Raw genomic sequence first — 22,717 nt, 5'->3', positions numbered from 1 at the left:
CCCTCCTGGCATTCCCAGGTGGGCAGGTTCTTCAGTGAGGTGGATGCCAACCTGATGCTGGCACTCTACAATAACTCCTTCTACACCCGCAAAGAGTCCTACGACTATCAGGCAGCCTGCGCCCCCCAACCCCCAGGCAACCTGGGTGCTGCACCCCGGGGGGTCTTTGTGGTGAGCCCCAGCAATGCCTGGTCTGGAGATGGTGGGCAACGGGGGGGGGGGGGGGGGGGGGGAGGCTGGGAGACCTGCCCACAGATGACGCTCCACCTCTGACAAGAGAGCTGGGGGTGACCCGGGTTCCGGGACAGCAGTAGCAGCCCATGCCCCTCTCTCCACTGCAGCCCACTATTGCAGACTTCCTTAACTTGGCCTGGTGGACCTCGGCTGCAGCCTGGTGAGTCCGAAGGGGAAGGGAGTGGAGGAAGGGTGCTTCCTGACCAGAAGGGCTCAAGAGAAGTGGTGGGGCAGGGCACTGGCCTCTGCTGACCACTCCCACTCAGTGACCCCTGCCCTACAGGTCCTTGTTCCAGCAGCTTCTCTATGGCCTCATTTATCACAGCTGGTTCCAGGCAGGTAGGTGGGGCGTTAGAGGCCCCTCCTCGAACCCCCTCCCCAGACTAAGCCCGGACCCATCCCAAAGGGAGGTCGGGGCTTAAAGTCGAGCGAGGCTGAAACCCGAGACCTTGCCAGGGTGAATGGGTGGGGCTGAGGCGCTCTGGGCCCTCGCAGACCCCGCGGAGGCTGAGGGGAACGCCGAAGCGCGAGAGAGCAGCTGCGTCATGAAACAGACCCAGTACTACTTCGGGTCGGTGAACGCCTCCTACAACGCCATCATCGACTGCGGAAACTGCTCCAGGTACCCGCGGGGATCGGGACCGGAGGGCTGGCTGTAGCCTGGTGGGCCCATGGGCGGGGCCTGCCGGGTGGGCGCGGCCCGGGGCGGGACCGGGGCTACAGCGGGGAGGGGCGGGGCGAGTCTCAAAGCCCCGCCTTTCCGGACTGCCTCCAGGCTGTTCCACGCGCAAAGACTGACCAACACCAACCTTCTGTTCGTGGTGGCCGAGAAGCCTCTGTGCAGCCAGTGTGAGGGTGGCCGGCTTCTGCAGAAAGAGACACACTGTATCCTGCCCCCGCCGCTCCCCGCCGCCCGCGCCCCCTCCTGTCCCGCGTGCCCCCTCAGTGCCCTGCAGCCTCCTTGACTCCCCACCCATGCCCAGCGGACGGCCCGGAGCAGTGTGAACTGGTGCAGAGACCGCGATACCGGAGAGGCCCGCATATCTGCTTTGACTACAACGCGACGGTGAGGAGGGGGCGGCGCACTTTACATCCCGGCCCCCTTCCTTCCCTGGGCCGCCCGGCCGACCTGCACCTTGCCTCTTCCCGCAGGAAGATACCTCAGACTGTGGCCGCGGAGCTTCCTTCCCGCCGTCGCTGGGCGTCCTGGTCTCCCTGCAGCTGCTGCTCCTCCTGGGCTTGCCTCCTCGGCCGCAGCCCCAAGTCCACGCCCACGCCTCGCGCCGCGTCTGAGCGCCCCCTCCTGCCCCTCCCCAGGCCTCCCCGCCTCTCCCCTGCCTCCCACACCCCGCCTTAGAGCCTCGCTTCCTCCCTCACCGAAGGACCTGAGTAGCCAGGCCCAAGTCTGAGCCTTGGAAGGGGGGGGGGGGGGGGTCCCAAAGGAGGGTGCCGCAGGTCTTTGGCCCCCAAGCCACATCTCGCCGCCGAACTGTCAAAGTGACCCCAGACCCCTTATTCCCACTGGACTCACCCGCCCCTGAGGGCTGGGACAGGGAAGCCACAGTACTGGTGCCAAACCAGGCCTCCACTGCCCACCCTGCCCCAAGGCTCCCTTTGTGTGGGAGACCTAGGCCCTGCCCCAGCTGGACTTCTCTAACCTGGCCCTTATGTCCCACCCAGGACCAAATCTGGATTCCCTGGGAATAATGAAGTTGAGATGGGCAGTTTGAGGCTTGTGCATCCCATCTTAAGTCCTGGCAGGAGGGAGGTCCTGAGGCAGCCCCTCGATGGCTCCTGCCCCTATCAGGCCTACAGCCACCTCCCACCTTCTTCCAGCCCTGCAGGTGACAGGCCAGTGACAGTGACACTGGCTCAGACACAACCCCACAAACACCTGGAGCCCTGAGGGCAGAAACTGGATTCACATTAGACTTACCTAGGAGGACGAACACACACACACACACACACACACACACACACACACACACAAACACACCATGGGGTGGGTGGGGGTAGGGGCTCACAAAGCCTTACACAGGGCAGGGGGTTGGTGGGAGGGTTGGCACATGCACACTTCATCTGCTCACTGCCCACCTCTAATCTGACCTGCAGCCCAGCTGGTCCTCTGTCTCTAAAGCTGAATGTCAAACAGTGCCAAATGCTGGGACAGGGGGTTCACCTCTGTCCCACCCTAGCCACCAGTGTCCTGGAAATGTCCCTCACCCCACCAGGTGCTCATTGTAACCATTTCGCACTAGTGTCAGGCCCCCAGCGAGACCACATGCCACTGCCTGCACCTCTTGGCAGAGGAATCTTCACCAGACATTGCCCTTTGCCTTAGCCAGAGTGACATGATCACTCCTGGCTGGGCTATCCCACCCCCAATCTGGCCCTTACACACTCAGGCCTGTGCTCCACTCCCTGTTTCTTCACACTCACACAATGGGGGAGGGGGAGCAAACTGCTCTCCCCTGCTGAACACACACATGCACGCATACGCACACACATGCACACACTCTGTGCACACACAGAGGCTGGGCCCAGGCACATGTCTTCACACCATTCATTCTGATCATTTCCCCCATAGGCATCGCAGCCTGGGGGCAAGTGGGGGACGGGAGAGCAGAGGGAGGTGGCCAAGAGGCTCAGATGGACTGGGAGGAGGGGGGAGGGTGATGCATTAATTAATGGCTCCATTAATTAATGTCACGTTGCTTGTTGCTTTCTCAGTGTGTGTGTATGGTCCATGCCCGCTGCTGGTGCCAGGGTGGGCACCCATGCTGTACACCCAGCCTAGATGCCAGCCATGTCTTGCGGGGGGCGTGTGTGTAACTGTAGTGTAGTCAGGTGCTCAATGGAGAATATAAAAATAAAAAAGAAACATATACAAAAAAATAAATATATATTTTAAGTTTAAAAAACAGGAAAACAGACAAACAATCCCCATCAGGTAGTTGTCCAACCCCCAGCTGGGTCTAATCCTTCTCATCACCCACCCGACCTGGCTGCCCCCTCACCTCGGGCTCGGGGGATCTGTGGGGGACTGGGGGGCCATTTCCTCTTCTCTGCCCTTTTTTTTTTTTGGTTGTTGTTCTATTTTGTACAGACAAGTCAGAAAAACAACAGTGACAAAAAAGTCAAGAAACTTTGTAAAATATCGTGTGTGTGATTCCTTGTAAAATATTTTCAAATGGTTTATTACAGAAGATCAGTTATTAAATAATGTTCATATTTTCACTTCAAATGGTTCCCATCCACTGTGTCTGCCTCAGGGTGGGGATTGGGTAGCTTGAAGACAGGTGGCCATGACCTCAAAGTCCCACCTAACACTCAACTGGGAATGAAGGCTATTGCAACCCAGGTACCCAGTAGGTGTAGGGCATGACGCTTCCTGGGCTTCCTAAATACCAGATCCTTGGTATCCTGCATCTCAGATAATCTCTGAGAAAAGCTGTCCTTAAAGGCCAGGATGACAGAAGAAAGAAGACAGATGAAATTTGAGTTTAGGTAGGCATCTAGCCATCAGGTCAGACCACCAGGGCCTAGTGGACAGGTCATCCACTTGGAGCGATGAGTTAGTACCTGGCCCAAGTCCATGACCTGGTGTTTGAGGGCCCATCCTGCTATCCAGAGAAGGCCAGGGTCTGGTCCACCCATAAGCATGACCATGGCTCCTTTTCAGTTGAGGGGAGGCCCAAGGCCCAGTGTTCTCCCTGACTGCCACTGCTCATTCTGGAACCCAAAACTGAGTCAGTTTCTGTGAATCCTCTCAGACCTCCCTCTGGCCTGCCCTGTGCCCTTGTTCATTTTAATCCCAACTCTCTTAATAATCAACCCTACTTCCATGTGACCCTTCACATTGTTTTCAAGGAGAGAAACTAGTAACCACCAGCACAGAGGTTTCCTAATACTGCTGATGCTTACTCACTTACAACACACTTTACACTCACCTGGTAGGCAGTCAGCTTACACCTTAGACTTGGTACTAGTTTATCCCCATAGCACAGATAAACAAACAGAGACTAAGTCTCCTCTCTTGCTTGGTGAGAAAGGCAAGAAATCAGCAAAGGTTTCAGCTAGAAACCTGAGGTGACCTGGTTGGGGGGCATTGGATACTAAATAAATGCAGGAGGACATTCTGGGCCTTAGCAAAGACACTCTTCCTCACTCCTCCTGCAGTGGTTGGCCACAGAGCAATGCCTAACTAGTAACTCCTGAGAGAGCTCCCATGCCCTCCCATGCCTGCTCGGTCCCAGGGTAGGGTTGCTAGATAAAATGTAGAACATCCAGTCAAATTTAAATTCAGATATAAGATGAATTTTTTTAGTATGTTTCCAATATTGTATGACACAACAATACTAAAAAAACTGGGGACATGCTTACACTAAAAATTATTCACCTATCTGAAATTCAAATTTGACTCAACACCCTGTATTTTGATTTGCTACAGCTGGCAACCCTCCCTGGCATCAAATTAAAGCCCAGACCCTAGACAAAGAAAAGACTGTCAACACCTTTTGTAACCTAGAAGGCTATGCGCAGGTCGGAAGTTGTACTGAGATCAGTGGCTGAAAGGAAGGGATTCTGCACTTTATACATGTGCTCTGTCATATATAATTGTTTTAACTATATGCACATTTTTAAGAAGTAAATACACCAAAAAATCAGTTTGCACAGGACACAAACTGCTGGAAGCTACCAATGCAGTGAAGTGAGGGCCCTGGGCCACCCTGGCCCAAGTCTGTGGGGGAGATCTCTCCTCATCAAGGCCAGAGATAAGAAATCTGTGATGGGGAAGAGAGTCACTAAAAGCAGTCCAGCCTTGCCATTTTTGGGACAGGAGACCTGAGTTCAAGTCGCAGTGCCACCACACTTGTAACAAGGGCAGCCTGGGCAACACACTCACTGAGCCCCCAGAGTGGACTGGCATTTTACACCACAGTCCCCTTGAACCCTCACCGTAAAATTATCTCCATTTTACGTCCATGAAATTGAGGAATCTTAGCCAGTGTCGCACAGCCGCCAAATGGAAGAGCAAGAATTCCAATCTGGGTCAGGTCTCATACACCCATACAACCTGGATCAGACACACACCACCAGACTGCGGAAGTTTCGGGAGTCCCTGCACACTGGTACGCACACCAAGACCATCAACATTCTTACCCACACACCTGTCCACAAAGACACACTCAGAAGTATTCAGATGTACATGCCCGGGGCTACTGTTCCCAGGAAATTCAGCAAGCGCGTGTCTGCAGTTTCGCTGCCGCGCAGGTACCCGCGGCTTTCCTCCAGGTTAGCGAAGCTATTGACTCCTCCCCACTTCCCGACAACAGGCGGAAACTGTCCTGAGAACTACAACTCCCAAGCACACCTTCCTCTTACCAACCGGAATGGCCCGGGAGCGCAGCTTCCTGGAACTTGTAGTTCTACCCAGAAAGTTGCTATCCGCTCGTCCCCGGCTTCGGCCGAGGACTCCATGTCCCAGCATGCCGCAGAGCCGGAAGGGCATCCCACCGCCGTCGGGAGCGCGCAAGCGCAGCACCCTGTTTGTCGGTGCCTGGGAAGGGAGGAGGTACGGTCGTAGCCAAGACCGAGGCCGAGCCGGAGCTGACGAGACTTGACTGGGGCCCAGAACTAGGCTCCAGTCCCACGCAGATCGTAGGGCCCCCGAGTGGATGGAATAGGCCGAGCCCTGAGATCAACGCCAGCCCGGTCAGCTCGGCGCGGGGCCCACAGGGCAGGCAGGCGAGCAGACGTGCAGAAGCCTCCCAGGGCCTTCCCTCAGGTCCCCGGCGAGGGGCCTAGGCCCCGGCCCCGCGACCAGGCCCAACTTGACCCTTTGGGACCGGAGCCAACCCGACCAGAAGTGGAGTCTTCACCGGGGCCATAGGCCAGTGACTAGGCCGGGCCCGGGCCTCCCGTCGGGGCCGGACTGGGGCGAGGCCCCGGGGAGGCCCCTAACACACTAGACCCTTCCCCCAGGCCGACGCCCTTCGGGAAGATGCAGCGCGCCCTACCGGGCGCCCGCCAGCACTTGGGGGCCATCCTGGCCAGCGCCAGCGTGGTGGTGAAGGCCCTGTGTGCGACAGTACTCTTCCTCTACCTGCTGTCCTTCGCCGTGGACACGGGCTGCCTGGCGGTTACCCCAGGCTACCTCTTTCCGCCCAACTTCTGGATCTGGACCCTGGCCACCCATGGGCTGATGGAACAGCACGTGTGGGATGTGGCCATCAGTCTTGCCACGGTGGTGGTGGCTGGACGTTTGCTGGAGCCCCTCTGGGGGGCCTTGGAGCTGCTCATCTTTTTCTCAGTGGTGAACGTGTCAGTGGGGTTGTTGGGGGCCTTCGCCTACCTCCTCACCTACATGGCTTCCTTCAACTTGGTCTACCTTTTCACTATCCGCATCCACGGAGCCCTGGGCTTCCTAGGTGGTGTCCTGGTGGCACTCAAGCAAACCATGGGGGACTGTGTGGTCTTGCGTGTGCCCCAGGTGCGTGTCAGCGTGGTGCCTATGCTGCTGTTGGGGCTGCTGCTGCTGTTGCGGCTGGCCACGCTGCTCCAGAGCCCAGCACTGGCCTCCTATGGCTTTGGGCTGCTCTCCAGTTGGGTTTATCTTCGCTTCTACCAGCGCCATAGCCGAGGGCGAGGGGACATGGCTGACCACTTCGCTTTTGCCACCTTCTTCCCTGAGATTCTGCAGCCCGTGGTGGGGCTGTTGGCGAACTTGGTGCACGGCCTCCTGGTGAAGGTAAAGATATGCCAGAAGACAGTGAAGCGCTATGATGTAGGTGCCCCGTCTTCCATCACCATCAGCCTCCCAGGGACAGACCCTCAAGATGCAGAACGGAGAAGGTACTGTGGAGTATTCCAAAACCTTGTTGAACTAGGAGAGTATTGATCAAGCCCCATATCGTCTGTTATACTTGCTGTATGTTGGCTGGCAGCCAAGGGTCAGGTGTTGGGGCAGACTCAGAGATAAAATCCAGTTTGTGGTTTTGAGAAACTCAGCATGTAGGAGTCTGGGCTCCAGTAGGTGTTTTCCAGTATTAAGGAATGAACGTTGCCTTTCTCACCACTCAGGCTACTTAACAAGTCCCAAGAAATGCCCAGTGTCCTTTTATACTATGTGAGGGGTTAATGGCCAGATATACATAATCCTAATCATGTCAGAAACTCGGAATCCTAGACACTGGTCCTATGGGAGCCAGAAACAACCTGCTGGTCCTTTTTCCCCTGTGAGGGAGGAACAGAGAAAGAGACCTGGGATTCTTATTAGGCAGTCTGGGCCACCCCAATTTCAAAATGCTGAGCCAGGTCCTCTTCCTGGATCTTAAAAATTCATATGCTGTGCTTCTCTGCCACTTATTGAGAGGGAAACTTGGGGTACTACACCCCGTCCTTCTAGCATGTATGTGTCACCAAACCCAGGGGACAGGCCATGTGACCCACTGTGGAGTCTGCTGACCACACAGGGAGTGGAGACAACCTTTTTAATTATCTGTAAACCAAGCCATCTGCACCATCTGGAGTCCCAGATGAATTATTCACTGAATGCACCTTGGCCAGGGCAGGGCAGATCTTTTTTTAATCCAGCTTTCTGGCTCGTTCTCTCTCTCTCCCAGGTCTGTTGACTCACCAGAGTGGTAACAGCTCTATTTCCAACATTATTGTTGAGAGTTTTTGGTTTTTTGAGGCAGTTCTTTTAGTAGTGAAGCCTAGAGCAGGCTTTGTTTCTCCTGTCAGCTTCTGCTTTTGCTCACCTATGAAATGGATTCTTGGCAGACAGTTTTATGAATTCAGCTGAAAAGTTATCCCTGTGCTTACTCTCCACTGGGGCTGTGGATTTCAGTGTGGGACACACCCCTTTCATGAAGGGGTTTCCAGCAGGGGAAGGGCTGCAGATTACTATGGCCTAAGGTGGTGGATGTTGAAAAGTACACAAGGCATGCTGCAGGGCATAACTGTTGGCCCTACAGTTTGTGTCTATGGCTGATGAATTCTAAAGACAGGTCTGTCTTCATTTTATACAGTGGAGAAGATGGGACCAAGAGGGTTGGGCCTGGTAGAAACTGAGCTGTCCTCAGCTCTACAGGTGGGGCCGAGACACGGTGGTGACTCCTCCTTTAGTGAGAAGTCTTGGACTGTTAGGGTTGGCTGACATTTCAAAACACCTCTGCTCAGGCCCAAGAAAATGGCAGGTTGGGGTAGGTGAGGTTGTCAGGATGTGGGTTCTTGATGTAGCCTTATGGTTGTTACTACTCCAAGCAGTTGGACATCTGGCAGCATGCCACTCCCAAACCCAAATGGCTACTAGTAGTGGGGAGACAGGGTTTCCTATCTTTGGCCCTTGTGAGGAAGTGACTAGCATGCCATTACCTCTCTACATTGGCAGACTTTAGACAGAACTGACGAGGCAGTCTACAGGATGGAAGCCTGGGTAGCACAGGGAAGGACTGTCCTGTTTATGCCAGTTCGCCATGTGTCAGGCCGGAGGAAAGGGTGGAATTGTGCTCGGGATTTCTGCGCCTGTGTTCTTGTTGCCTTTTCTGTCACGTTCCCTGGTATGGTGGAGGTTTTGGTTCTCTGCTGGAACTTGGAAGACTATTACAGGCTGTTCCCCCATGCTTGTAGCACAAACAGGTTGAGGCATCAGGGTTTCATAGTGACCACTAGTGAAAGTTTTGCCTGGCAGCACGGGCATTCTACCTCCTGGTAGACTAGGGTCCCAAGTGCACGTGTATATCTTCTAGTCAACTTTCCCACCTCCCCCCAAGTGAGATCCAAAAGGATTTGTCCAGTGGAACCAGTAAGTTTTGGCCTGTGTCCCGTCCAAATGGGCTGTTCCTCCTCTTTCTGCAAGGACTTGGTGTTCACTGCTCTAACACTGGTAGTGGTGGCTTTGGGGATTCTTCTGGGAAGGAGAACATTAGAGTCAGGAAGGGTGGGCTGACCCAAGTTGGACCTGCTTCCCAAGTTGAGATCCAGGGTAGGTGCCTGCATTCCAGCATTCCCCACAGACCCTTGCCAGGAGACTCAAAACACCCCTAATGAGGAGAGAGGAAGAAGTAATAACTCTCTCCTTGGATGTGATACCAGTGCCCAGGCAGAAACTCCCATGTTCAGGGACTCCTTCCACCCATCTTTCTTGGGGTACCAACTCTGCCCATGCTTAGGCACCACCCTCAGAATCATTCGTGGGACTGGCCTGGTGGACAGTATGGCAAACACCCTGATGGCCTTCTCAGCCTGAAGGTGCCCTGGCTATGAAGGGGAGGCTCTACAGCCTTTGGGTCCTTCTTCTGATGGCAGAGGTGGCCCTATCCAGTCCCTGGGAAGCCCTGGGCCCTGCATGGTGAAGGGGAATACATAGAATTCTGAGAGAAGTCTGGGTGGTAGGGGGAGTCAGCTTCATGGGGGAAGAGTACAGGGCATGAGCCAAGTGACTTGTCATCTTTCCTCTGGCTCCAGGCAACTGGCCCTGAAGGCCCTCAATGAGCGGCTGAAGAGAGTGGAGGACCAGTCCGTCTGGCCAAGCATGGATGACGATGAAGAGGAGGCAGGGGCCAAGGTGGATAGCCCCCTACCCTCAGACAAGGCCCCCATGCTCCCAGGGAAGGGGGCTGCCCCAGAATCCAGCCTGATCACCTTCGAGGCAGCTCCGCCGAAGCTGTAACTCCAGACCACCTTGAGTGTAGGCGCCTCCTCTCCCAAGCCCCCCTTTGACACCTCTCAGCTACTCCAGGGCACTGACTGCTCTGAGAAGGAAGAAGGGCTGCTGGGGGTTTCCACAGCCTTCTGCTATCTCTCGCCAACACTACCCAGGACTCTTGCTACCTGGTTCCAACTCCAGACAACCACTATGCCAGGCATGGGGCCTCTGAAGTGTCAGCCAGCCCGGGCCATCTGAGGTAAGACTGTACCTCAGCAGACAGCCCCAAGCAAGTGGCTGCAGGGACAGTGGTGCCACACCTCCTGGGCCAACCCTGATGCCTGATACTGGTTGCCAAGAGCCCTGAGCCAAGGCAAGGATTTGCCAAAACCGTTCTGGGGGTCCAGCCAGTGCAGGGCTGCACATTCCTGCCCACCCTCAGAAAGACTATGTTCATGTGAAAATTTCTGATTCCCTCTGCTGTGGCTATGGCTGCTTCTTGGCCAGAAGAGCCATGGCTCCCAAGTATTTTCTACAGGACCACTTGAGTGGGCAGTGAAGCCCAGCCTCGCAGTATCAATAAAGCAGTTCTTTGAGGTATGGCTCCTGGGCTCTATCAGACCACCTTGGGCAGCCCCCTCATCATGTTCAACTGCAAAGTTAGGGACTTTACTCTAGGTTCAAGGGCTTGGTCTCCCTGCCAGCTCCAGCTGAATAAGAAGCCTATTGCCCCCACTCCCCCTACCCCCACTGTTAAACACCCTTCCCAGAGCTGTCACTTCCAATACTTACGCATTTTCTCTCTCTCTCTGATTCCCAGTCAGGGAGGCTCTGCCCAGAAGATCGGATGGTTGAGGGCCTCTCTATCATAAAGAGTGTTCTTATCGATTGCTCACCCTCAAGACAGTGGTCAGTGCTTGAAACCTATGGAAACAGCCCATCCCCAGCTCCCACCGTGTCACTGTCCACATCTAACCACCAGTTTGGCGATGCCAGCACAGTATGCAGGTGGGCGAGTGAAAGGACACATAGCTGTACCATCTAGGGTCACCCATCTAGGGCCCTGGGTGGCACAGGAGGGCACAGGAGGCTCAGCAGCCAGATCTCAGAGCTCATGTGCTGGGAGAGCTTCAGCCCCTCAGTGAGCAGCCAGGGACGGGTCCCCATCTTGCCTAGCTGCCTGTTTCTTCATTCTGACAGCACTAGTGAGAACTATCCCCAGTTCTAAGCTATTCCTCCCATCCGGTCTTTTCAGTCATTCTTCTTTATTTTGCTTTTTTCTCTCCTGTAATTTCCAGACATACCAGTACAAGTATGAGTTGAGTTGCTGGGGAAGTAGGTTTGCAACCCCAGCTTCAGCCAGACATCATCCATAAGCTCCTCTGGGACAGTACAGAAGAAAAGGGGAAGCACTCCACCATGAGGAGCAAGCAAAAAATGTCACACACAAGACTCCTACTTTAGACTTCCCCAGTGCCTGAGATGTCCTCATGACTTAGCTGAGAAAATCCAGGAGGCCCCAGCCCCTGCTACTACACTGAGGGGCAAATCCAGGCTTCTAGGCTGGGAAGAGCTCATGGCTGGATCCTTTTGCGGTACAGGTAGGCGTTGCTCACCTGACTCATGATGACCAAACTGGTAATGACAGGGCATAGCACAGCAAGGTACCAGACCCCACCAGTGACTGTGGCGGTGAACCAGAGGGAGCACATGCCCAACAAGAGGCTGGCACTACCCAGAAGGTAGCCTACTAGCCCAGAAGTGGCATGGTATAGCTTGAGCTTAGCCAGGGGCCAGCGGGGCAGCAGTTTAGGGTAGAGCAGCCCCACCCCACCTGAGCACTGCAACCCGGCCCACAGCACAGCTATCAGCCCTGCCCGCCCATGCCACGTGGCCAGGTGGGCTTTGCCAAGCTGTTCCTTATGGAGGATGACAAGACCTAGGCCCAGCAGTGCACACAGCAGGGCCAGCAGCTGCAGTACCCAGTGGCAGCGTGCTCGGCCCTTCCGTGAGAGGGAGCGCAGCAGCGAACTCTCAGGAGAGAACACCAGCAGTGCCTCGGTCATCAGGAAAGAGAACTGGGGAAACAGGGATGGGAAACTAAGTCAGGAAAAAAAGCTTCAGATAACTTTCTAAGCTGCCAGTCACTGTGGGCAGATTCCCCCTCTCCATTCTCTACCCAATGACAAGAGTATCCATTTGGCAGGGCAAGAGTGGGGAGCTCTATCAGGGACAGGACATCTGCCCTTAGTAACTGGCAAGAGGTATATACCTCTCCACATTTCTTCCTAGGTGCTATTTTGAAATGTCATGTCTGCTATATTACCCAGCAAACACAAGGTTTGAGATGTGGCAGTTATAAATGATTCACAAGCTTTGTTTCCCTAACACAGGGCTGGATACAGCTTCTTGGCAAGAGCTGGCCACATGGGTGCACTATTTCAGGGAAAATTAGATGCATCACCATAAATTAAGGTAAAAAGAGACACAGGTACACTCAAAAATCATTTTCCAAGCGTCTTGCCTGGAGGTGGATAAAGCCTCATTTTGTGCTTAGGCAAATTTGCCCTGGGTTTTGAACACTCTGGTTCAAGTCTGGTTTATATACTACGGGCAGGTGTTGGAGCATGCGACTCCTCCAGTTCCACATTCCACCCCTCCAAAGAGATATTAAGCATCCATAAGGATTCAGAGGCTACCCGGGCTACCACCCGGAACTATGCTCCCTCCCACCCCTAAGAGCTGGCCAGGCCCACTACTTACAGCCAGAGACATAAGCATGGGGTGCCAGGAGAACAGACCTGGAATGAAGAGGAGGCTTTGTGAGGCTGAGGCAAGAAGAGCCCAGCCACACCGATCCCTACAGTCTGAGGAAAATGGGCAGCGCATCGCCCAAGGAAGTGCTGCCAAAATACTAAGGCCCCTGTTACTGCAACAAGCTCATCCCATACCTATCCTTGCTTCCTGGTCCCTCCCTGGAGCAGAGGCCATGCTTTGCCACTCCTCTGGCAGGCCTCCCTCCTTCTCCTAGCACTTCACACAAGGCAGCCAAGTGGAGCACCAAGACAAGGAAAGAAGAGCCAGGTACTCTGGCCAAACTGACAGAGCCCGCACACTCACTTCCTCCCCACTTATTCCTCCAGCATACGATGTCCCCCAGCCAACCAAGCCTTTCCCAGGAGTCAGGCCCAAGGCTTCCTATTGCTCCTGCTCCCCAGGAGAAGGGGCACTTTCCTTCCCAGAAGTCAACTATGAATTCTACTTACTGGAGCCAGGCCTGGCAAGCACAGCCACAAAGATCGTAAAGCCCAGGGCCACAAGGTGGGCAGCAGCCCCAGAGGCAGTGCGCAGAGCTCGGTAGATGTGCGACTCGGTCTCCACAGAAAGGGCCATGGTCAACCGGGCCAGTGGCTGGAGCCTGAAAGCATAGTAGAATGAGCAAGGGTCTCAAGTGCCTGCTGTCCACTCCTCACACTGGAGCAAGGGTTGCAGGGCAGGAATGCCACTCTCTTCCAAGAAGTTAAGGTAGGAAGGGACAGTACCAAAACAGGCACCAGTAACAGGCGAGGGCTGGCAGCCTGTCAGCGTGTACCCAGTATCTGAACTGGCACTGATCACTGGCCCACCTTCCAGGTAGGATGCGCAAGGCCGAGTAATAGACTACAAATCCCAGCGTGCATCACGCCATCGCCGGACGGGAGCGCCAGCAGGAAGCGCGTGAAGCGCTACGGGTATTGTAGTTCCCATCTGCTCCCGACTTTACAGCCTGAATCCCTTCGCGCACAGTCTCCCCACGTGCCGCTGGCATGCTGACCCTACATGCTAGGGACTCGCCTGCCTCACCTGCAGCACTGACCCGACTTGGTGGTTTCTTCCCAAGAAAGCGGGATACTCAGGCCCCTGTCGCGCGCACTGCAGCTCCGTCGCGGAGCCGCTTCACTTCCGGGTGCGACGTCTACCTACCCGGGACTTCCTGGGACAAGCTTCCCCACCCCCGCGCCACACCTCTCCGTCATGCTGCGCAGGCGCCGTTGAGCAGATAGCTTGACGGGTGTGAGTGCGCAAGCGTGTTTGATCCATCATCCAGGCCTTCGGGCTGTTTCCGACGGGTGTTCGCAGGGGGTCCAGCCGTCAGAGACTACAGACCTGGGCTCTGCTGGCGCCATGGGCAGCGGCTGCCGTATCGAATGCATATTCTTCAGCGAGTTCCACCCCACGCTGGGACCCAAGATCACCTATCAGGTGCCATCCGGGCTCGCGGGGCTGGGGGCAGAGGGGGACGGGGAGAGGGACGCTCTCGCGAGCTCAAGCAGGGTGCCTGGAAGCAGTGGATTCCCGTGCCCCGTGCTGTACGCAGTCACACCACTCCTTCATTCACGGAGGATCATTAACCGAGAGAATACTCAGACCCAGGTCCCAGGCTCCCAGTGTTGGGGAGCAAACAAACATCCCATAGACAGTGACTGTGAGAAATCGGGCTGTGGGGACCCAGAGGAGGTATCAGTTCCCAAGAGACGCAGGGATGCGCGGTCCTACAGTATCCCTGGATGCTTAGGAATTTAGATGGAGGCGAGTGTGTGCCAGGTAGGGGAAACAGCATATGCAAAAGACGGGAGGCAGGTGAGAACCTGGAGTGTGTTTGGAAACACAAAGGAGTAGTAGGCCTGGGTGGATGGGAGAGAGGTGAAACGCTGGACAAGAAGGCTTAGTCCTTGGGGGTCCCCCAAGGTATTATGCCTAGTCCCAAGGTCCACTAAGGGGCCTCTTGCCACTCCGCTTCCCAGGTCCCTGAAGACTTCATCTCGCGGGAGCTGTTTGACACAGTCCAAGTGTACATCATCACCAAGCCAGAGCTGCAGAACAAGCTTATCACTGTGTGAGGCCCTAGTGGGGAAGGCGGGGGATGTCCCAGGAGGAGAAGACAAGTTTGGGAGCAGAAAGAACCTGACTGTGTTCCCACCTGTTCCCCCCATCCAGCACAGCCATGGAGAAGAAACTGATCGGCTGTCCTGTCTGCATCGAGCACAAGAAGTACAGCCGCAATGCCCTGCTCTTCAACCTAGGCTTCGTGTGTGATGCTCAGGCTAAGACCTGTGCCCTTGAGCCCATCGTCAAAAAGCTGGCTGGCTACCTGACCACACTGGAGGTCTGCAACACAATGGGCTTGAGTGGATGGGCAGGCAGACAAATGTTTCCAAAGCCCTCCAGACCTAGGAATCTGCCAGGGCAGGATGCTGGCCAGGGGTCCCAGGGTGTGCCCACCATGTTGTCCATGCTCCATTCAGCTAGAGAGCAGCTTCGTGTCAACAGAGGAGAGCAAGCAGAAGTTGGTGCCCATCATGACCATCTTGCTGGAGGAGCTAAATGCCTCAGGCCGGTGTACTCTGCCCATCGGTATGGCCCAGCCTTTGCAAGGACAGCAAAGGGGTAGAGGAAGAATAGGAACATAGCAGGGGAAGGCAAGCCCAGCCATGGACAAGACTAATGAACAAATTGGTGGCCAATAAATAGCCATGAGCTGGCTTGATGATGTCCAAGGTCCAGTGCATGTTAGGATTTAGGATTTGGAGGCCATGCTCCATGTTCCTTGCGCATATTCCTTTCCCTCTCTGGACCTATCTCTTCTTCCTTGAAAGGGGAAGATTTGGGGCACCTGCCTGCCTCAGTCAGTAGAGCATGTGAGTCTTGATCTGAGGGTCGTAAGTTCAGGCCCCACATTAGGCATAGAGTTTAAAGTAGAGGGGAAGGGGGAGACTGGCCCTACCCAGAGCTACCCATCTCCATCAAGGGCTTCTGGGAGGACCGGAGGGTAATTGAGGGCCTCTTAAAGGACATAACACTGAAGATATGGGTGGGTCCCCTGCAGATGAGTCCAACACCATCCACTTGAAGGTGATTGAGCAGCGGCCTGACCCTCCTGTGGCCCAGGAGTATGACGTGCCTGTCTTTACCAAAGACAAGGAGGATTTCTTCAACTCACAGTGGGACCTCACCACACAACAGGTGTGCTAGCCCTCCCTGGGTATCATCACATAGAGCTGGCCACAGTCCTGGCCTCATCCCATCCCCGCTGACCCTGCCCTGCCCTGCCCAGATCCTGCCCTACATTGACGGCTTCCGCCATGTCCAGAAGATCTCAGCAGAGGCAGATGTGGAGTTAAACCTGGTGCGCATTGCCATCCAGAACTTGCTGTAAGTGGGGCAACAGTCACAGTCAGGACAGGGTTGCTAGCCAGGAAAGAGCCCCGGGACCCTGAGTGTGGGGGCTGGGAAGGCATGGCCCTCAGAAGCTGAACACAACTATCTCCCCCAGGTATTATGGTGTTGTGACACTGGTGTCCATCCTCCAGGTAGGTGAGTCTGGGGTCTGGTTAAGCAGAGAGTGGATCATGTGGCTTGGCCAGACTGGGGCTGTGTCAGACTTCCAAGCCCCTCACTGAGCCCCCTGTGCCTCCTGCTACCTTCCAGTATTCCAATGTGTACTGCCCGACACCCAAGGTCCAGGACCTGGTAGATGACAAGTCCCTGCAGGAAGCGTGTTTATCCTATGTGACCAAGCAAGGTAGTGGCGGGCTCTCGGGGTGGCCATCTTGGGGAGGGCAGAGCTACAAGCAGATCTGACCCCTGGTGCCCACAGGGCACAAGAGGGCCAGTCTCCGGGATGTGTTCCAGCTGTACTGCAGCCTGAGCCCTGGCACTACCGTGAGAGACCTCATTGGCCGCCACCCCCAGCAGCTGCAACGCGTTGATGAACGGTCAGAAGGGGATTCCCAGGGACATGAGGGGTTTGCCTGAAGGCAGATACTCTATATCTCTCTGGAGCCCCGGGTTAGAGAGGAATCAGGAGATTCCCAGTGAGCAGAATAATGTGGCACTGCTAGTCCAGGCAGGCTTTCTGGAGATGATGTGTTTGGAGGCCAGTCTGGTCACTGAGACAAAATGGGAAGGGAGACTGCAGGAAAGAGTTGGCCTGGCTGGAGGAACTCCTGGCCAGGGCATCATCCCCCTCTCCCTCAACCCCACCCCAGGAAGCTTATCCAGTTTGGGCTTATGAAGAACCTCATCCGACGACTACAGAAGTATCCTGTGCGGGTGTCTCGGGAGGAGCGGAGCCATCCTGCCCGACTTTACACAGGCTGCCACAGCTACGATGAAATCTGTTGCAAAACAGGTGGGGGCAGGCAGCTCAGCTAAGGTTGGGGCAGGGCAGGGTGGTCAAGTCATGGTTACTCACCTCACCTGCACTGTCCCAAATAGGCATGAGCTACCACGAGCTTGATGAACGGCTGGAAAATGACCCCAACATCATCATCTGCTGGAAGTGAGACTGGGGTGGCCTGGTCTAGGCACATGGCTGTGGCTACTCTGTCCTGCTAAGCCTTGCCTGGTACATGAGGGCTAGACCAGTAGACTAGTCCATATTGTCTCAAGGTTGACCCTCACTTCTGTGAATAAAATCACCCATTTCAACCTGTCTTTATTGAGTACCGCCTCTAAACCAGCCATTGGAGGACTGCAGTGAAATAGCCGAGGTCCTGGCACCCTGGTGCGCCATCTGGTGGGCAAGACTGGCTATGGACAGTAAATGTGCAGGGTAATTATAAACTGAAATAACAGCCAGAAAGAAACAATCAGGAAGCTGTGATGAAGAATGACTTGGGGTGGGAGCTGGGGCTGTCCTGGATTAAATGGGCAAGGAAGGCCTCGCTGAGGTGACTTGAACTGAGGCCTGAAGGAGGAAGAGTATTCCAGGCAGAGGGAACAGGTGCAAAGTAAAAGCAACTTTAGGATGTATGAGGAAGCTGGGGCATCTGGGTGGCTCAGGTGGTGGCGGCTCAGCCGGTTAAGCTTTCGACTTCAGGTCATGATCTCACGGTTGGTGGGTTGGAGCCCTGCATCACGCTTTCTGCTGTCAGCAGGAGCCTGCTTCAGATCCTCTGTATCCCTCTCTCTCTGCTTCTCCCCCGCCTCAAAAATAAATAAACATTAAAAAAAAAAAAATGTGTAAGGAACCCAAGAGAGGCCCACGGGGCTGAAACATGGGAAGCAATGGGGAGAGGGACAACAGATGAAGTACTGAGGTAAGGAAGGGGCAAGACCTTAATACTACAGAATTGCTGATAAGCTGCTTTGGACATTATTTCGAGGACTAGAAGCGTCCACAGAGTCACCTAGAAAAAGACTACAGCAGTTACTTCATGACATGTGCTGGCAGCCTGCTAGGCTAGAATGGAGAGACGTGGGCACTGGGCAGTACTTGAGGGGATAGAGCCAACAGGTGGAGTCGGGCAGGAGACATACTGGAGCCAGGAAACCACGCAGAAGCGGTACAGCTGAGGTAGAGTTGCTGCAGGAAGAGCTGGTGGGGGCGAGGTGACCCCATCCCCGTGCGGGTCGATTTGATGTCCTAGGAGGAAGCCTAGGCCACCCGAGTCCGGTACTCAGGGCAGACCCGTGAGCCGCAGGCGGTGAAGGAGAAAGTTCTGGGAGTCCAAAGAGGGCTAACTGCAGCCGGAAAAGCGAGGTGGACGGGGGCGGGGCCGGAGCCTGCGCAGCGCGCGCAGGCGCTGGACTAACCGTTTCCATGGCGGCGCGGACCCACGCGCCCCAACCACTCCGCAACGGCTGTATCCAAGACGTCGACCCTGCGAGTCGCGGTCGTCCTCGAGAGTTTCAGCACCCTCACTTCAGCGTCGGCTGCTGCCCAGGGTCAGCTGAATCCTGCCTTCCCGCTCTCGGTCCCCGGCCACAACATGGGCGACCTGGAGCTGCTACTGCCGGGGGAGGCTGCCGCGCTGGTGCGGGGGTTGCGCAGCTTCCCGCTGCGCGAGATGGGATCCGGAGGGTGAGGCAGCTGGATCAGGGTCAGGAGGAGTTTTGGGGTCAGAATCCTTGAATGGGGGACTACAGGCCTGACACTGGGGGGGAAGGGTACCCGGTGTGGAAGAGCCTCCAGGTGAGAAGACAAAGCTCAAGTTAGGGGATGTATGGTCCTGAGCCCTCTCTGGCCCCTTGGGATCAAGTTAGGCTTCAATAGGACCCGGCCCTCACTCCACTCCTAATGCACATATGTGCACCCAAATGCACATACACCCCTGCTCTCTGGGACAGATGGAACCAGCAGCATGAGAACTTGGAGAAGCTGAACATGCAGGCCATCCTTGATGCTACAGCCAGCCAGGGCGAGCCCATCCAGGAGCTGCTGGTCACCCATGGGAAGGTATGCTGGGGCCACAAACAGGGTTCCTGCCTTCCTACCACCTTCCACACCACCACTCTACTGCTCAAGAGTACCCTGGGTGCCTGTGCTTCCCTCTGGCTGGTACACTTGTCTTCCCCAAGGGAAAAGAGAGGAGTGCGTTGCACATTTGACTTTGCACCCCTTTGGACAAGACCCTGGCACACCAGGCCAAGTGTGAGGTGTGGGTTGATTTGGAAGATAGTCATGGATCATACAACAACCTAGGCTGTGGGGGGAGGGCCTAAGTTCTAAAGACATCCTTGAATAGTCTGTCAGGCCAGAGGGGGCCCTCACTGAAAAGGGGGTGGGGCTTTGGCATGGAAGGAGGCACCCTTCCTAACTTGAGAGAGGAGTTGGAAATCAGGGATCAACCTGGCTGGAACATGAGCCAGGAGGTGGCTGGAATAAGTGACCTGAGATATCACTTGACAAAAAGCTTCCTCTGTGAAGAAAAGGTAGACCCCCCCCCCCAATGGGGGTGAGGGTAGAAGACTAGGAAACTGCAGGGCCCAGAGTAAGAGTGAGGTCAAGACACACCAGAACTTTGGAAGGCCAGAGGACAGAGACAAGAAGAGAGAGGGCATGAGCAGGAGAGCCAGCCTGAGGGAAGGTCTGGATAGAGGTAGAGGGGACAAGGGTGTAGGTGCAGGGTGGAGCAAGGCAGCCTAGGGATAAAACAAGAGCCAATAAGAAGCATGGAGGATGTCCCCAGAGAGATTTTGAGGGCAGCTAGAAATGAAGGTCTAAGGTGCCGGAGAGAGGTTGGGAAGGTGCCTACGAGGAGAATCTAGGAGCCCAGAAGAGTTTGAGGAGAGTTGGGCTGGGCTGAGCCAGGGATGGGAGCATTAACAGGCCAAGGTAGGCCTACTTCATCCGTCCTTCCCCTCCCCCTCAAAGATCCCGACGCTAGTTGAGGAGCTGATTGCAGTGGAGATGTGGAAGCAGAAGGTGTTTCCTGTGCTGTGCAGACTGGAGGACTTCAAGCCCCAGAACACTTTTCCCATATACATGGTGGTGAGCTGGGTTCCTGGGTCATATCCTGCCCATGCGTGTAGAGGGCCCTGGACTAGAGAAGAGAGATGGTAATAGCATCCTTCCTTCAGTATCCCCAGGCTCTGTCCTCTTTCTCTGACAGATACACCATGAGGCCTCCATCATCAACCTTCTGGAGACAGTATTCTTCCACAAGGTGAGGCATCAGCCCTGCCCACTGGCTACTGCTCCCAGCAAGGGAGGAAGGTTGTGTCTATGTGGAAAGAGCATCAGAGACAGAATGTTTCCCATCTGCCTGCCTCTCAGGAGGTGTGTGAGTCAGCAGAGGACGCTGTCTTGGACTTGATAGACTACTGCCACCGAAAACTGACTCTACTCGTGGCCCGGAGTAGCCGTGGTGGCCCTCCTGAAGAGGAGGAGTGCCAGTCCAGCACCCCCATGCAGGTAGGCTGAGGTTCCCTAGGGGTGTCAATGGCTAGATCAGGCTCTTTTGAGGCCTGGGCAGCAGGGGGTGGCCCAGCTTGAGCACCATGTCGCCCCCCAGGAGCTGCAGAAGCAGGCAGAGCTGATGGAGTTTGAGATCGCATCGAAGGCCCTCTCAGTGCTGCGCTACATTACAGACTGTGTGGACAGGTGGGCAGCTCTGCCAGGCCTGGGACCTTCAGTGGAAGGCTGAGAGCCTGGGCCTTTAGCTTCTGTTCGCTTCTCTCCACCACCACTCCTAGCCTTTCCTTGAGCACCTTGAACCGCATGCTCAGTACCCACAACTTGCCCTGCCTCCTGGTTGAACTGCTGGAGCACAATCCGTGGAGCCGGCGGGAAGGAGGTAAACTCTCCCTGAACTGCCTAAGCCCCAGCTCACTGCTTCCAGAACATCCTCCAGGATTTATGGGTATGGGCAGATTGCACACACAGGCAGACAAACTCTGCCCATTAGCCCATAGAGGATACCAGGATGCCTCACCCAAGATGGGCTTCGACCTGGGCTCCGCAGCAGGCAAGGCCTGTGTGTCTACTACCAAGGACTCCCCTGCTCTGGAGCAAGCAGCACCCCCTCCTGGGCAAGTCGTGCACTTGGGCAGCACCCCAGCCCATGCAGCTGTCTGACTCAGAGTGTGCAACACCTGCTCCCAGTGCACTGGTTCTTCTCCCCAGGCAAGCTGCAGCAATTTGAGGGTGGCCATTGGCAGACAGTGGCCCCCTCAGAGCAGCAAAAGCTGAGCAAGTTGGATGGGCAGGTGTGGATTGCCCTGTACAACCTGCTACTGAGCCACGAAGCCCGGGCCCGCTACTGCCTCACCAGCTTTGCCAAGGGACAGCTACTCAAGGTGGGGAACTCCTCCTGCATTGGTACCACCCCATTCCACCCCATCCCACCCCTGCTGTTTATCACTGTCCACCTACATCAGCCCCAGTCCTCTTTCCAGACCTCGGACCTCAGGTGATGAAGCAGCTAGTGGCACAAGGTCCCCACACGCACCTCAACCCAGCACAGCCTAGGCCCTCTCTGGTCAGCACCACTTCACACTGGCCTCCCCCGGATTCCCTTGCAGCTTCAGGCCTTCCTCACAGACACACTGGTCGACCAGCTTCCCAACCTGGCAGGCCTGCAGGGCTTCCTGGCCCAGCTGGCCCTGACTGAAACCCAGCCCCCCAAGAAGGACCTGGTGTTGGAACAGGTAGGAACTAGAAAGTTAGTTGCTCAGGACCACTGTCCACTTTGCCAGCTCCTCCCTGACACTTTCCACTTCTCTCCCTCAGATCCCAGAAATCTGGGAGCGGCTAGAGAGAGAGAACAGAGGCAAGTGGCAGGCTATTGCCAAGTACCAGCTGCGGCATGTATTCAGCCCCTCAGAGCAAGACCTGCGGCTGCAGGCACGAAGGTGTGGCCTGCTGAGTGGGCAGAAGGGGTGGGAGACACAAAGAAGGCATGGACACAGGCAGTGGTGCTCTTGTGCCCCCAATGGCCAGGCCCAACCAGGCTTTCCTGACCTCTTTCCTAGATGGGCTGAGACCTACAGGCTGGACGTGCTAGAGGCAATAGCTCCAGAGCGGCCCCGCTGTGCCTACTGCAGTGCAGAGGCCTCCAAACGCTGCTCGCGATGCCAGAATGAATGGTATTGCTGCAGGTGAGGGTATTATAGGACCTTGGACTCCTAAGCCACACTTCCATACCCCCCACAAGCACTGCATGCTCACCGGCCCACCTGCCTGCAGGGAGTGCCAAGTCAAGCACTGGGAGAAGCATGGAAAGGCTTGTGTCTTGGCAGCCCAAGGTGACAGAGCCAAGTGAAGGCCACAGCCGCTAAGGGCCACCCACCCATGCGGTACAACCCACTCAGAATGTGCCCTGGACCTCAGGATCTCAGCCTAGCATCTGCCAGAGCCCCAGCTTCCCAGGTGGTGAGCACAGCGGGGAAGGGTACAGCTGCCGCCCCATCTCCCCCAGTAAAGCGCTCCCCACTTCCTGCCCTACCCAGCGGGTAGGCTGAGGGCGCTGCCTCAGCAAGCAGGAGGCCTGGGTGGGGGCAAAGGCAAGGGCCGGATGTGGGGACCCTGTTGGTCTAGCACAGTAAAGCTGGCCTCTAGAAACAGTC

The 22,717-nt window shown here is 55.7% G+C and overlaps 5 protein-coding genes across 24 annotated transcripts in view; 4 read left to right on the top strand and 1 right to left on the bottom strand.

Moving 5' to 3' along the window:
- CACNA2D2 (calcium voltage-gated channel auxiliary subunit alpha2delta 2) overlaps positions 1 to 2,246 on the top strand; it is a 142,572-nt gene extending 140,326 nt beyond the window's left edge. For 8 of the 12 annotated variants that reach the window (XM_053897860.1, XM_053897854.1, XM_053897853.1 and 5 more), the window contains 7 exons: positions 19 to 171; positions 342 to 394; positions 518 to 573; positions 730 to 856; positions 1,010 to 1,120; positions 1,213 to 1,300; positions 1,387 to 2,246. In XM_053897860.1, the coding sequence (XP_053753835.1) occupies positions 19 to 171; positions 342 to 394; positions 518 to 573; positions 730 to 856; positions 1,010 to 1,120; positions 1,213 to 1,300; positions 1,387 to 1,527 (729 nt within the window). In that variant the 3' untranslated portion in view covers positions 1,528 to 2,246. The remainder of the gene's footprint in view (positions 1 to 18; positions 172 to 341; positions 395 to 517; positions 574 to 729; positions 857 to 1,009; positions 1,121 to 1,212; positions 1,301 to 1,386) is intronic. The other 4 variants (XM_019416942.2, XM_019416950.2, XM_019416949.2 and 1 more) reach the window with 1 other exon arrangement.
- A 3,518-nt stretch (positions 2,247 to 5,764) lies between these two features.
- Positions 5,765 to 10,486, top strand: TMEM115 (transmembrane protein 115). Its single transcript, XM_019416956.2, has 2 exons — positions 5,765 to 7,089; positions 9,706 to 10,486. The coding sequence occupies exons 1-2, from the start codon at positions 6,239 to 6,241 to the stop codon at positions 9,908 to 9,910; spliced, it is 1,056 nt and encodes a 351-aa protein (XP_019272501.1). The 5' UTR covers positions 5,765 to 6,238; the 3' UTR covers positions 9,911 to 10,486.
- Positions 10,487 to 11,131: 645 nt separating this feature from the next.
- LOC109247852 (transmembrane reductase CYB561D2) lies at positions 11,132 to 13,856 on the bottom strand. 2 transcript variants are annotated; one of them, XM_019416959.2, is made up of 4 exons: positions 13,730 to 13,856; positions 13,153 to 13,304; positions 12,650 to 12,687; positions 11,132 to 11,964 (listed from the first exon to the last, which is right to left on the bottom strand). In XM_019416959.2, exons 2-4 carry the CDS (start codon positions 13,277 to 13,279, stop codon positions 11,461 to 11,463), a joined length of 669 nt encoding a protein of 222 aa, XP_019272504.1. In that variant the 5' UTR covers positions 13,280 to 13,304; positions 13,730 to 13,856; the 3' UTR covers positions 11,132 to 11,460. The 2 variants fall into 2 exon arrangements, with proteins under 2 accessions (XP_019272504.1, XP_019272506.1); XM_019416961.2 differs by having other exon boundaries at positions 13,743 to 13,852.
- Positions 13,857 to 13,938: 82 nt separating this feature from the next.
- Positions 13,939 to 17,362, top strand: NPRL2 (NPR2 like, GATOR1 complex subunit). Of its 2 annotated transcripts, XM_019416954.2 has the most exons (11): positions 13,939 to 14,128; positions 14,671 to 14,762; positions 14,864 to 15,032; positions 15,172 to 15,280; positions 15,753 to 15,889; positions 15,981 to 16,078; positions 16,200 to 16,236; positions 16,355 to 16,448; positions 16,524 to 16,641; positions 16,915 to 17,057; positions 17,144 to 17,362. In XM_019416954.2, the coding sequence occupies exons 1-11, from the start codon at positions 14,051 to 14,053 to the stop codon at positions 17,209 to 17,211; spliced, it is 1,143 nt and encodes a 380-aa protein (XP_019272499.1). In that variant the 5' UTR covers positions 13,939 to 14,050; the 3' UTR covers positions 17,212 to 17,362. The 2 variants fall into 2 exon arrangements, with proteins under 2 accessions (XP_019272499.1, XP_019272500.1); XM_019416955.2 differs by lacking the exon at positions 14,671 to 14,762 and having other exon boundaries at positions 14,018 to 14,128.
- Positions 17,363 to 18,429: 1,067 nt separating this feature from the next.
- Positions 18,430 to 22,714, top strand: ZMYND10 (zinc finger MYND-type containing 10). 7 transcript variants are annotated; one of them, XM_053897861.1, is made up of 12 exons: positions 18,435 to 18,731; positions 18,998 to 19,106; positions 20,025 to 20,141; positions 20,263 to 20,316; positions 20,427 to 20,564; positions 20,641 to 20,753; positions 20,846 to 20,946; positions 21,276 to 21,448; positions 21,674 to 21,799; positions 21,882 to 22,003; positions 22,124 to 22,249; positions 22,338 to 22,714. In XM_053897861.1, the coding sequence occupies exons 1-12, from the start codon at positions 18,640 to 18,642 to the stop codon at positions 22,411 to 22,413; spliced, it is 1,347 nt and encodes a 448-aa protein (XP_053753836.1). In that variant the 5' UTR covers positions 18,435 to 18,639; the 3' UTR covers positions 22,414 to 22,714. The 7 variants fall into 7 exon arrangements, with proteins under 7 accessions (XP_053753839.1, XP_019272472.2, XP_053753841.1 ...); XM_053897863.1 differs by having other exon boundaries at positions 18,436 to 18,731; positions 20,665 to 20,753; XM_053897864.1 differs by lacking the exon at positions 21,674 to 21,799 and having other exon boundaries at positions 18,430 to 18,731.
- Positions 22,715 to 22,717: the final 3 nt, after the last annotated feature.

The sequence above is a fragment of the Panthera pardus genome, unplaced genomic scaffold, assembly GCF_024362965.1.
Source record: "Panthera pardus isolate Hobbes unplaced genomic scaffold, ASM2436296v1 HiC_scaffold_8, whole genome shotgun sequence".
NCBI lineage: Eukaryota > Metazoa > Chordata > Mammalia > Carnivora > Felidae > Panthera > Panthera pardus.
Note: the sequence above shows the minus strand (reverse complement) of the source record. Positions and strands in the feature narration are given on the sequence as shown.

Excerpts from the sequence above, each read along its gene's own strand:
- TMEM115 (XM_019416956.2), top strand. The coding sequence starts at position 6,239 with ATGCAGCGCGCCCTACCGGGCGCCCGCCAGCACTTGGGGGCCATCCTG. Across the intron at positions 7,090-9,705 it reads CAAGATGCAGAACGGAGAAG|GCAACTGGCCCTGAAGGCCC; the intron begins GTACTGTGGAGT and ends CTCTGGCTCCAG.
- ZMYND10 (XM_053897861.1), top strand. The coding sequence starts at position 18,640 with ATGGGCGACCTGGAGCTGCTACTGCCGGGGGAGGCTGCCGCGCTGGTG. Across the intron at positions 18,732-18,997 it reads CGCGAGATGGGATCCGGAGG|ATGGAACCAGCAGCATGAGA; the intron begins GTGAGGCAGCTG and ends TCTCTGGGACAG. Across the intron at positions 20,565-20,640 it reads AGTCCAGCACCCCCATGCAG|CTTGAGCACCATGTCGCCCC; the intron begins GTAGGCTGAGGT and ends GGGGTGGCCCAG.
- NPRL2 (XM_019416954.2), top strand. The coding sequence starts at position 14,051 with ATGGGCAGCGGCTGCCGTATCGAATGCATATTCTTCAGCGAGTTCCAC. Across the intron at positions 14,129-14,670 it reads GACCCAAGATCACCTATCAG|GTCCCTGAAGACTTCATCTC; the intron begins GTGCCATCCGGG and ends TCCGCTTCCCAG. Across the intron at positions 17,058-17,143 it reads TGAAATCTGTTGCAAAACAG|GCATGAGCTACCACGAGCTT; the intron begins GTGGGGGCAGGC and ends TGTCCCAAATAG.
- LOC109247852 (XM_019416959.2), bottom strand. The coding sequence starts at position 13,279 with ATGGCCCTTTCTGTGGAGACCGAGTCGCACATCTACCGAGCTCTGCGC. Across the intron at positions 12,688-13,152 it reads GCTTGCCAGGCCTGGCTCCA|GTCTGTTCTCCTGGCACCCC; the intron begins GTAAGTAGAATT and ends TCTTCATTCCAG. Across the intron at positions 11,965-12,649 it reads CCATGCTTATGTCTCTGGCT|TTCTCTTTCCTGATGACCGA; the intron begins GTAAGTAGTGGG and ends CTGTTTCCCCAG.